The 13,079-nt window shown below is 44.6% G+C and overlaps 1 protein-coding gene across 3 annotated transcripts; it reads right to left on the bottom strand.

Moving 5' to 3' along the window:
• Positions 1-290: 290 nt before the first annotated feature.
• PABIR2 (PABIR family member 2) lies at positions 291-11,307 on the bottom strand. Of its 3 annotated transcripts, none has more exons than XM_075258925.1 (12): positions 10,978-11,307; positions 10,411-10,489; positions 8,327-8,383; positions 7,136-7,179; positions 6,956-7,010; positions 6,044-6,145; positions 5,637-5,725; positions 5,320-5,381; positions 5,039-5,132; positions 4,107-4,247; positions 3,822-3,916; positions 291-721 (listed from the first exon to the last, which is right to left on the bottom strand). In XM_075258925.1, the coding sequence occupies exons 1-12, from the start codon at positions 11,070-11,072 to the stop codon at positions 648-650; spliced, it is 987 nt and encodes a 328-aa protein (XP_075115026.1). In that variant the 5' UTR covers positions 11,073-11,307; the 3' UTR covers positions 291-647. The 3 variants fall into 3 exon arrangements, with proteins under 3 accessions (XP_075115026.1, XP_075115027.1, XP_075115028.1); XM_075258926.1 differs by having other exon boundaries at positions 5,320-5,378; XM_075258927.1 differs by lacking the exons at positions 291-721; positions 3,822-3,916 and having other exon boundaries at positions 4,052-4,247; positions 5,320-5,378.
• Between the last annotated feature and the right edge of the window lie 1,772 nt (positions 11,308-13,079).

The raw sequence follows: 13,079 nt of genomic DNA, 5'->3' as shown, positions 1-13,079 counted from the left end.
CCAGTGCTCTGTGGACCCTGACTCGTGTATAAGCCGAGGAGAGCATGAAAAATGTGCTGAAACAGTCGGCTTATACTCGAGTCTATACGGTATCTCTCTAATGTACACGGCCACATTTGGTGTAAAAATGCAGAGTGGGAATGGAGTTGTTGATCTCTGGAAAAAGCTAAGAATTTCTTTTGCAAGGTCAAAAATCAATACAAAAATTTTAGTTTTTTGTTTCTTTTATTTACAGATATACAAGTCATAACATTGTTATTGCATTATGAAAATATAGTAAAAGACTCAAATATACAACATTTTACTGACACAAAAATAAAATATACCATGTCTGGACCAGATCAGTACACGGACACTGCACTCCAATACCAATCATGCACGGGGGTCCTGTACAATGCAGAATGTATTGATATTGGGGGAGGGGGGATATGATGGAGACTGAAGACTGTACAGCAGCTGATACAATGATGAGAATATAGATCTGAGCCAGCAAACGTTTCCTTAGATTTACAGAAGACACTTTATACATCTATATACACAGAGTCGCACAAGTTACAGCCACTGATGTGAATACAGGACTCGGATTTTGGCACCACCAGCAGAAAGCTAATGTGAATAAGCGGCAATTGCATTCATAAAGCAGCACGTTAACGCAACCATGGCACGGTAGGGTTTGTGTAACTGGTGAGGAACTTTCTCATCAGATCAATGCAATAAGGCACTGCAGAAGGGAACACGGGAGACATGCGATCAAAAAGATTGGTCATGTTACGGATACAGGCTGACATAACGCGATTTTTTGGTCAAGGTGCCGTGAAGAGTTCAGAGTCGGCCACAAAAATAAAAAGTGAACTTGCTGCAAACTTTCCGCGGTGCATTTAAAACCAGGGGGGGGAGGGGTTAAAATAAATATTTGGCACACGGCTGAAAATTCTCAGCAATTACATTGGTTCTGGCGGATCTACAACATGATCTAAGACAGGAAAGCGCCTGCTTACTGTCCTTGTTTTGTCAACCAACTTTATTGACATGGTCTCGGTACAAGGATTTGTGAAGAGAGAATACTGGTAGAATTAGGGTCCGTTCCCACAATGTAACGCGGCGTTGATTCGGACACGTAAACTCGTGTCAGAGTCAGCGCTGCAGAACAGCATCCCATCGACTTCAATGGGGCCCGTTTAGCGCACGTGACCCATTGAAATCAATGGGTTAAAAAGCCTCGCACCGATTTCAATGCGTTACGCACGCTAAACGGATCTTGCATCGTGTCACGGTAAAGACCAAGGCCAATGAGACAAGACAATCAAAACTATACCACAGACTATTCCTTAGTATTGTGCAATTCCTATGTATTAAGGAGCCTTGATAAACAATAAAACACATTGATAGATCTGATTTCTAGTTACTGTACACAATATAAATAACGGCGAGAAAGGCATCAGATCATCTTGTACATTCTATGCAAATAGGACAAAGAAATAAAACCTGTAACTATGAAATCCATGCAATCCTATATACAGAGTGTCCCTGCACGGACCCTAGATGACAGGACTGCAGTGACCTTGTTAAATCCAGGACCATTGCACTACTTAGGTCCTGTTCACATCTGCGCCCGGTCTCCATAGGGGCATTCCTTCACCTCTTCGTGCGGAAACCAAACCGACCCCATTATAGTCTATAGGGCCCCATGGGTTTCCTAAGGCAAATGCATTTTTTAAAATGCAGATTAGGTTTCCGTTTAGGGGGTCCCCAAGCAGACCCCCCTGCGCAGATGTAAACCAAGCCTCAGCATGTTCTATACAGAGTTACCGATAGACAATAGAAGCCATATACTAGCAGAGTCCTACAAAATAACCTCCAGGTCTGTAAATCCACAAGAAAGTCTGCTCACATGAAGAGACCCAAATGCTGGTCCCACAAGTGATCTGGAGCCTTCTCTGGGAATCGTGAGAGAGACTTCACAATTTGGTCTGTGTTTCATTTGGCAGTAAGGCTGGGTTCAACTCTGTGCTGGAGACTCAATACTGTGCAAAGGTTTTAGGCAGGTAAGAAGGCTTTCAAAAATAGAACAAAAAAAATAAAATCTAAATCCCACCAATAGTTGGTGTGACCTTTGCCCTTTGGAGGAGGAGTCCTGGAAGGGCAGATATGGCCCCCACAGAGTCCTGACCTCAGTCCATCTGGGATGACATGACGAAACAGAAGGATTGGAGCAGGCAACATCCACAGAATATCTGTGCTTAGATCTCCAAGATGGCGGGAGCAACCTCCCCGCTCAGTTCCTTCAAAAACAACAAGTGTAGCAAGAACTGATAGGAATAAGGCAGTCAAGAGTGGCACTAGCCCTTCGTTCACATCTGCGTTTGGTATTCCATTTGGGGAGTCCACATGAGGACGAATGGAATACCGAACACAACTGCAAGCACTGTGCAGTAAAAGCACATGGACCCCATAGACTACAATGCGGTCCGTGCGCTGCCTGCACGAATCATGCAGACAGGAAAGTAGATTGCGAACTACTTTCCTGTCCACATGATCCCTGCAGAGATCTAACATCAAGCACACAGACCCCATTATAGTCTATGGGGTCCTTGTGCTTTTACTGGCACACCGCTTACAGTTGGTATTCTGTTCCGGGGTGTCCTCATGCAGACTCCACTGGACGGAATACCAACACAGATGTGAACGAGGCCATAGTCCTATAGAGCTAAGTGAAAGAGCAGCAGCAGACGCGTGATCACAAATGAAATGGGAACAAGGGAACACCAGCAAAACTATTCTATATCCACAGGAACCCATCTTAAAAATAAAAATAAATAGCGGGGCTGTAGCCACCAGTCAGAGCCCATCTTACATTTACTTAATCACTGTGCAAAATTTGAAGCCGCCCTGTGTTTGATTGCTACGGGAATGGAGGACAATTTCGATAAAGAGGTCTTTGCCATGTAGTGGTCACAGTTTCTATTGCACAGACCCAACATGTAATTTAGGGGTTTTTTTTTAGGCCAGACCTCAAAAGAAAGAACTAGTCTCAATGGTGCAAAATACATCACATGCCAAATGTCTCATCAAAACATAAGCAAATCCTCAACTTCGTCTAGTAAGTAAGCGGCCATTTTCTTGTGGCCATGGGTATGCGCAGTCAGTTCTGCCCAAGGCCTAGAAGTTTGAACCCAGCTCTGGAAGAAAGCGCAGGGAGGCTGTTCCTGAAGATGGAGGCGGCGCTGGAGAGTTCTTTCGCAGCATTGGAGACGCCCCCAGTGCTGCGAAAGAACTCATTTACATACAGACAAAAAAAAACAAAAAAAAAAAACACAATCGGGATTTTTACTGAACGGCGATGCGGAGAAGACATCTAAAGGTAGGAGAAGAATAGTCTTTCTTGATTTTAATGAGATAATCCCTTTAACCTGCAATACCAGGCACAGTCACAATGCAATGTATATCACTGTGCCTGCAAGCAACTGATCAGCAAGGGTGCCAACTCTCAGACCCCCACTGATCTGAAGTTCAAAACTGATTCCAAGGACCTAAACCAAAAAACCCTGAAATACCTCCCCCTTAACTTCTTAAACATTTGGACAAACTTAATCCAACTAGGTCAGTTCTTGTAATATATAAGTAGCGTCTAATAACGGGAGGCGGCAGCTGAGGCCTAGGGATAGGTGCGCAGGGCGATTGTATACAGTCTTTTTTCATTCCCACTTTCAACGGCAAAATCTAAAAATTAAATAATATTCTCCATCTACAACAATATAATCCCACCCAACAATAAATAAGGCAAAAATTAGGCTTCAAAAATTCATGTTTTGGATAAATACCTGAAACAAGCAGGCAAATGGCATAGCATTGTACATAGCATTCTGTACACATATTACAACCTTCCACTCCATCGTGTAAGAGTCCTGTGACCGTCCTTCAGGATGGAATGAGGATTAAAAAAAAAAAAAATAAAATTATAATTATATATACACAAATATAAAAAAAAAAACAAAAAAAAAAAACAGAATACACAGGGTTTAAGGAGACCAGAGCTCCTGACTTTCCCCCACAGTCTTTAAGCAACAAGGGTCGGGGACACCATGGCCCGGGCTTGTGTCACTCACTTGGGTGACAGATCATCCAGTGATATGAACGAGGAGCAGGAGTTGGAGCAGGCGGCCGGCGAGTCGGTCACACAGCTTTCCTTCACCGCAGAGTCAGATGAAGAGCCGATACTGCTGCTGCTGTCAAGATCCGAGGAAAGGCTGCAAATGAAAAATATCATTAGATTAGACGTCTCACAAGGCGGCATGTAGCTGTGGCTCAAGAGGATGGAGAAAAATATATATGTGTAATGCATGATAGTTGTCTTCAGGTTTCCTCCCTAAGGAAACCCAAATATTCAGTGTTCCCAATTAAGCAGCAAATGCTACAACTCCTTTGATAAATCAGACAATCTATTTCATAACCCTCTATCACAAATGTAAGGGTAAGTTCACACGGGGTTTCTGGATCGGAACCTGAGGCAGCTTGGTACGGGTAGCTGCGACTGGATGCCGATGCAGTGCACTGGCATACAGCCGCGCACTCCGCTCCGGATTAGGCCCAAATGAATGGACCTAGTCGGGAGGAGGGGGTGTCCTCAGGCCGAATTGTGAGGCAAATCCACCTGAAAGAATGAGCATGTCGCTTCTTTTTTCCGGGAGCCGGAACAAACAGCTCCTGGGAAAAAAAAGAACTGACCGGCTCCCATTGACTTCAATGGGGAGCCATCTTTTTGGTCAGGATTTTAAGGCGGATACAGCCTGACCAAAAAAAACCCCATGTGAACTTACCCAAAAATCGTGTTGGTTGACTAAAGTGAACGACCATTGTTAAATTTTACATAACTGCTAGACTTGGCCATTTACACGGTTGTAAACATTCGTCTAGAGAATAACTGAAGAGGAAATTATAATATATATATATATATATATATACACACACATATACACACACACACACACACACACACACACACACCTCTATCAATATCTAACAAGACGCAGATACCTACCAACTGAAATCGGACAGATGAGAGATGTCAGGAGAAAGCATGTTTGTGGTCCCTTGAAACAGTCTCTTGGGTTGACTTTCTATTTCCATTTCAACTGGTAGGAAGAAGGAACAATGGTAAGAAAAGCCTAGAGCGGTTTATTAACAATCTTTGTTGCAGTATGGCAGAGAAATTAAAGCAGCCGTCCCAGTAATATGAACGTGAATAGCAACAACCATACATTTATTTAGATACATGCAATCCCAGACACACAATGTGCAAAAATATATGAAGTATAATACCTTTCCTCTTTATAGGGCCAAGGACACTTGGACGTATACAGTTAGGACTCTGACTTCTTCTGCTAGAGACAAGAACATACAAGTGTTACAAAATAAAACAAACACACACGCTATCTTGCCCTTTATGCACCAGAATCTGTGGGAGGCCCGGACCGCTCCTGCCAATCCCTGCCACAAAACAGCAAAAAGTTGCAAACTTTTACAAATTTCAGCGCATGTCTGTTTTGTGCAACTTTACAATAATTTTTTTGGGGGGCGAGTGAGTTTTATTTATTTTTTAATCAGTTTTAATAACCAATACAATATAGAATACTCACGTGGAAAAGCGTCTTGTAGGGCTGGGGATAGGGCTTGGAGGTAAGCCATTACTGCTCACAAACATTTGCAGAGATGGAGAAAAACATTGCTGTGTAGGAGAAAAAAATATAAACAAAAAAGATCAGGTTCTTTCCAAGTCTAAACGTGAGCATAACATGTGCAAGTTACATGAAACATAGGAATATCTACATTCTTAAAATTCCAATATTTGAAGAGTTTTTTTCGTGAAATATATATATAAGCCATCATTGATGTACGGCAATATACAACCACTCAGCCTGTATGTAAAGTCTGGCAGCCCTGATAAGTCCTCACGGTTACATTACAGATATAGAGGAGATGTGACCTACAAACACCACAACTGGACCATATGAAACGTGACGTGTACATGAGATATCTACAATACCTTTCCAATGCCTCTGGTGGGCGAGGGAGCTGGTGACACAGGTGTAAAGTCGATACGCTTAGGAGAAGAATATTTATCCAGTTTGTCGAGATCATTATCACTCTGCAGAGGAAAAAAATAAATGTATAAATTACTCAAAAATCATGCCACTCCTGTCTAAAGGTTGTATGTGGTATTACAGCTCTCTCCCAGTTATTTTAATGGAGCTGAGCTGCGATACCAGACAGAGACTGTTGGGGGAGGTAGAACAGTCTAATGCAGACTTGGACAATGTACGGCCCGGGAGCCACATCCGACCCTCTGACTGCTTCTATCCGGCCCACATAGCTAGTGGAAGTTTTTTTCAAGGACCTGTGATGATGTCATCACAGCCTATCACCAGGATAGGCTATGATTCGTTAGTGGGTGGAGCCACAGGGGACTATGTGCTTTCTGCAAGCTGTCGGCACTGGGGGGCTGCTGGATGATAGAGAGAAGAGACAGCATGTGTGAGCAAGAGGGGGAACTAGGGGCAGATGTAGGGGGGCAGTTACACTGAATGCACATGGAGAGGGGACATTAAAATACTAGGGGGCGGATGGAGGAGGATATTAAACCATGGGGGGGGGGGGTAGCTGGAGGGGGACATGTCTCCCTCCAGCTGCCCCAGTTTAATGTCCCCTCTAGTTTCTGCTGGTTTATACTGAGGCACCAGGAGAGGGGCTTAATACTGTGGGACATTTGGAGGGGAAGTATAATGTTAGGGCGCCTGGCCCTCTAGAACCGTTACAATTTCTCATGTGGCCCCATTGGAAAATTAATTGCCCACCCCTGGTCTAATGGAGCCAACAGAATCTTGAAGACAAAAATAAATAAATAAAGTTTTCTATGTCTGAATAAACCCCATACACGATGGAAGGATAAGAATCTTACCAGGCTGAAGCTCTCCTCCCAGGACAGGCTCATCTGCATCGCAGTCTGGATCTCTCTAAAACACAACAAAAAGAAATAATGGGGTCAACTTAGGCAAGACAGACCTGCAAAATTTGGTGCAAGCTTATCAAATAGGAAGGGGTTGCCCAAAGGGAACAACTAATATAGGTGGACACTCACCGCTCACGTGCAGTTTCACGATTCATCAAATCCACACCTTCCTCCTTTAAAAGTTAGAAGAAAAAAAAACAAAACATTTTGCTAAGAGCCTATATGACCAATAAGAGCACATGTGTGCAGAGGATGTGCATCATATAACGTGGGAAATGTGATAGGAATTCTATAGCTAAAATAAATTGTAAAACAAATTATAGTGATCAAAAGTGCAGTAAGCTAAATAATGTATGTAGACTTAGGCCTGGTTCAGTATTCTGTTCAGGGAGTCCACCTGGTGACCCCCCCCCCCCAATGGAATACCGAACGCATTGACAAGCGGTGAGTAATGAAAGCACACGGACCCCATAGACTATAATGGGGTCCGTGTGTTTTCTGCACAGAATATGCAGAGAGAGAAGTGCTTCATGAACAACTTTCCTCTCCACATGACTCGTGCGGACACTGCAGGGAAACTCACAGACGACATTAAAGTCTATGGGGTCCATGTGCTTTCATTGCTCATCGCTTGTCAATGTGTTTGGCATCCTGTTCAGAGGGGAATACTGAACGCAGATGTGAACCAGGCCTAACTGCAAACTACTGTTGTGAGTTATTCAGGAGTGGATCCAGGCTTCATGCACAACAGTACGATGTCCAAGGTGGGGCAGATTTTGCAGCAGAATGTATTTGGATGACAGGGTGACAGCCAAGTGCCTTCAGCGATTCAGTCACCTCTATGGGAGCTCCAATCCGTACCAATTATATACCTGCTCTATAGACACCAGAATGCAGCCTCAGACACCCCCCCTCGGGAGTACCTGAACCTGCACACTCGGTCACATGCATTAGTCCGCTCTCAACAGGAATAGGAACCTTCAAGCATGAAGCTATAGTTCCTGTTTATGCTACATGCAAATTAAATACTAGTATCTTTAGCTACACTGAAGTATAGAAAAGAAACAAATAGTAGCATTGCAAATACTGAGGGTGAAATTCTATAACCAGCAGAGATGAGACCCTGCCGTTCACTTCAATCCTACACGGTCTCTTCTATGGGCACATGTAAACTGATATAGAAGATTTTTCTATTTTCTGGAAGGAAGAGAGTCCGCAGATTCTTATTTGCAGGTGATAAGTTGAGGAGGAGACACTTTCCTCTGCTAGACTAAAGAGTTTCAGAATAATTACATACAACCCTCTTAGGCTAGTACTTACCCTTTTCAGTTGATACAATCTGCTGCTTGGAATACGGATAGGAGAGGAGGACGGGATCTGCAAATAAATAAAAATAAAATCATAAGGTTTGGTCGGAATTTATTTTTTTTGTTGCACTGCAAACCTTTTGCATAAAAAAAAAAATAAATTATATATATATATATATATATATATATATATATATATATATATATATATATATATATAGCGCAAGTAAAGGGAGTCTATCATTGCCAAGACTGTTTTTTAACTAAGCGCATCTTTACCAAGCCTTTAGCAAGGCTACTCTAGACATACCGGTCTTTCCTTGATCCTTGCAGCCGGTTTTTAATTAGACTGGTTTTCTTCATATGCAAATGAATCTTCAGGGAGCGTTATCTCTGTCTCCTGAGCACTATTGTGTCATCAGCTGCCTCTCTTTCTCATAGCCCCCCCTTCATTAAAGACGACCCCCCCCCCCAGCTCTCAGAAGATTAAATTTGCTTATGTAGAAAACCGGTTTCATTCAAAAATGGTTGCAAGGATCAAAGACAGACGGGTAGTCATTTAGCAAGGTTATTCTAGGTATAGGGAAAGATAGGCCTAGCTAATAACAATCCAGGCACAGAGACTCCCTTTAAGCTTTCAGCACACTCGCATAAATCACTAGTGGAGGGTGTGAGGTGTATAAAGAATAACTAGATCCTCCGAATACAGGACATGGCTCCAGAGGTTAGCCAGTGGATATGAAATGTAAAGATTAGAGATGAGCGAGTAGTATTCGATTGAGTAGGTATTGGATAGAATACTACAGTATTCAAAATATTTGTACTTGATCGAACACTACTAGCTATTCCCAGTAAATATTCGATTCAGAACCAGCGTTGATTGGCCGAATGCTGTGCAGTGTATAGAATTCAGCAAATCAACGCTGGTTCTGCAGGAGGCTCGTCCTTGCTAGTCGGGAGAGCTGGCAGCTTGCTGTTACGAGGGAGCTTACTTTTTATCAGCGCAACTGCAAGCGCTGTGCAGTTAGAGTGCACGGACCCCATAGACTACAAAGGGGTCCATGCACTTTAACTGCACAGCGCTCCTCCTAAACACTCTCCTCCTGCTACTCGTGGACTTGGTGACTCTCCTTTAGTCGTGTAGTGGTTTCCCCTGAAACAAGCATTTTTTCCCCATAGACTATAATGGGATTCGATATTCAATTGAGTAGTCTAATAACGAGGCTCTACTCAAAACGAATATTTCACTGTTCGCTCATCTCTAGTAAAGATTGAGACTCCTTAGTAGTTGATACCTTTTTAATGGCTAACAAAAAAATGTTGTCCTATTGCGAGCTTTCGTAACAACTTGGTTCCTTCATCAGGCTATGATACCAGCCTGATAAAGGAACCAAGTTGTTCTGAAAACTTGCAATACGTCATCATTTTTTGTTAGCCATTAAAAAGGTATCAACTACTAAGGAGTCTCAATCTTTACATGTTATTAGTATGTAACTACTGACTGTATTTGGCACCGTCTATCTAGTGTACAGGCGCATATATAATAGCCACTTGCACAGTGATTGTCAGGCTATTGTATTCTTTTGGAAGTCCAACAAGCCTTTTTAGGATCATTTTGGTGAATAGTATGGACCTGTAATATACTGACCTTATATAGGGGAGCATAGTCATAAATACAACCATATATAAAGTTACACATTTTCGCAAACAATTTTGCACAGTTTTAAAGTTTCTCTCTAACCAGGTTAGTGGTGACAGACAGATATATATACACATACATACATATACACACACACACACACACACACACACACACATATAGCTAATGGATAGGACCATGAATGCAGGAACTTTCTATAACCTGGTACTTGTCAGACAGTGCAAGGATTTCCTTATTGTGGCCGGGTTATCTTATCCCACCCAACAACCTGTCCATTATAAGGATGGCACGACTGGTTTTCTGACAAGTGCCAGACCATAGAAAGTTCTGGCATTCATGGACATATGCATTGACAACTGATCAAGACAAAAACAAACAAACCCAAAAACCCCGTCATCTCTAGTGCATTAACCCTGTGATCGCTTAGACTCTCTTACCAGACTATGTCGAGTCACTAGCGTCGTGCTGTTCCTGCGCGCCCTGGATCCATACGGCTGAAATACTTGAGAGTGATCACTAAGGGAGAGAGAAATAATTTAAAAAAATATTAGAGATGTAACAGAAGTTTACTGTATTCTTGCATTGCAATACACATGGTCTGTGCAGCAGAATATCAGCTATTGTTCCCTGTTATCAGGCAGGGCCGCACGGGATCTGCCTCTATGATCACTACATAAGTGAAGGAGATCAGCAGCTTTCTTAGAAGATGGATTTATAAGTTGCCAGAAAGATTTGGAAGAAAGAAGCAACTCCAAATATATATATATATATACGCTGTTGCAATCTTGTATCTGTGAGTTTGTCATAGACTTCTCTACCAGGAAGTGTTATCCTATGGAAGAAGCAGCGCAGTCCATGACATCCTGCAACAGCTGGACAACAGGTGAAGGCAGCCATGGGACTACAAGTCTCAGCATGCCGGGGCTCCCATAGAAGAGAATGGAGACTGCTGGGAGTTGTAGTACCACAGCAGCTGCAGTATCACAGCCCCGCACCCCCCTTACCTGAGGCCGTTTATATGGGGGGCGCTGTTGGACCTCCGGAGCCCTCCATCCCCCGGGACCTCCACCACGTCCAGCTCCATCTTCTCCTGAGCCATGGTCTCAGCGCTGCTCCCCGGACCTCCGGGGGGATGATATGCGGGGCTCTGAGTCTTCTCAAGGGCTCATTCCAGCTCTAGGCCTCAGTGATGGCGGGGAGTCGTTGCCGTGAGCTCAGTGCTCCATGCCGGGGGTGTAGGAGACAAGTTGTGGCCGCTTCCCTGCTCCTCCAGTCCCCGCTGCCGCCGTGTGTGAGGCCGCGACCCCGGGACACCTCAGGCCCAGTCTTATATAGAGAGCCCTGAAATAAGCAGTAGACGGCTGGTGCACATGCGCAGTGCGGGCCGCCTGAGTGTCTGTGAGGCTGAGGAGGAGAAGCGCCCCGAGGCCTCCCTCCCGCCCACCAATAATGTCTCCCTATAAACACAAGTCACCCCAAAAATAAAGGCAATGCCCACTGCTCAATGGCTGAGTTACACTTTATTGAAGCCATGTAGGTTTCTGGCCTGGCACTCAGTGTAGCCGCCATTACAAGTCCCAAAGGGGCATCACTGGCTTCTCCCAAACTCCTAAATCACTGGTGACTGGGATGTGAGAGAAGAAGGGGGACATAAGAACTAGTCAGATAGCCATTCAGGGAAAGCTTTGGGTTACTCAGCTGGCCCAGGAACAGGTGCTAGGCTGAAGTCACACTGAGGTGTATATATATATATATATATATATATATATATATATATATATATACATATACACACACACATATATATACATACATACACAGTATATATAATGCAATTGAAAGTCATAGCCAACAATTAGGCCAGGTTCACACCCGCGCCCGCTCTCTGCTTTCTGAGAGAAACTGGACAGGAGACGGAAACCCGGCGGTCAGTTTTAAAACCCATTCACTTGAATGGATTTGCAAAGTGAGCGCCCGTAAGCATCTTCTGTCTATCCGCGGCAAAACCGTTTTTTTTTGTTTTATTGTAACCGCATGTTCGACTTTGCGTCCAGTTAAAAAAAAGGTACTATTCCGTTATCGGGCCAGCAGCAGCGCATTTCAGCACCAGCTTTCGGGACAGCAGTTCAGTTCAGCAGCGGGAATTACAATGACATCCGAGGACTGCTGGCCCGATGCTTGTGCCCAGTAGCCAGTACATCAATGACCCCCCCTCCATCTCCTCCTCCTTCCAGTGCTGCCCCCCAGCTCTCCTTACATCTACCCCGTACCCTCTCCCCGCCACATGACTAAGCCGATGCTGGCCCGATGATAGAGGCCGTGCTTGTGTGTAGTAGGCAGTACATCGATCGATGCCCTCATCCTCCTCTTCCTTCCAGTGCTGCCCCCCAGCTCTTCTTACATCTGCCCCGTACCCTCTCCCTGTAATAGGCCTCACCGTAAATCTTGAGCAATGAATGCTACTAGATAGCCGCCGGACGCTGCAGAAAGTTTGTCCCTCCGGCTCGCTGTAGCTCACCGTTCCTATAGTCGGCGTGTTTCTTGTCAGGGCCTGGATTGAGCCCCGGTGTCTTTCCTTTCGGTCTCGGTACTAGCGCTGAGGTGAGGCCTAGTCGTGTGGCGGGGAGAGGGTACGGGGAAGATGTAAGGAGAGCTGGGGGGCAGCACTGGCAGGAGGAGAAGGATGGGGGAGGGGGGTCATCGATGTACTGGTTACTGGGCACAAGCATCGGGCCAGCAGTCCTCGGATGTCATTGTAATTCCCGCTGCTGAACTGCTGTCCCGAAAGCTGCTGCTGAACTGCGCTGCTGCTGGCCCGATAACGGAATAGTACCAAAAAAAAAAACGCCACAGAGAGGCAGAAGACGCTCATGGCGGTCACTTTGCAACCCCATTGTTTTAAGACTGACCGCCGGGTTTCTGTCTCCTGTCCAGTTTCTCTCAGCAGAAGACGGAAACCCGAAAGCGGAGACCGGGCGCAGAGGTGAACCCTCCATTACTAATACGTTCTTAAGGAGATGTAACGGTACTTGGTTCTCTATCAGATATGGGACAACTAGGGGCTCATCTCATTTTCCTGGCTGTGTCCGCCACCACCTGTGATGCT

Source organism: Leptodactylus fuscus, chromosome 11 (genome assembly GCF_031893055.1).
Source record: "Leptodactylus fuscus isolate aLepFus1 chromosome 11, aLepFus1.hap2, whole genome shotgun sequence".
NCBI lineage: Eukaryota > Metazoa > Chordata > Amphibia > Anura > Leptodactylidae > Leptodactylus > Leptodactylus fuscus.
Note: the sequence above shows the minus strand (reverse complement) of the source record. Positions and strands in the feature narration are given on the sequence as shown.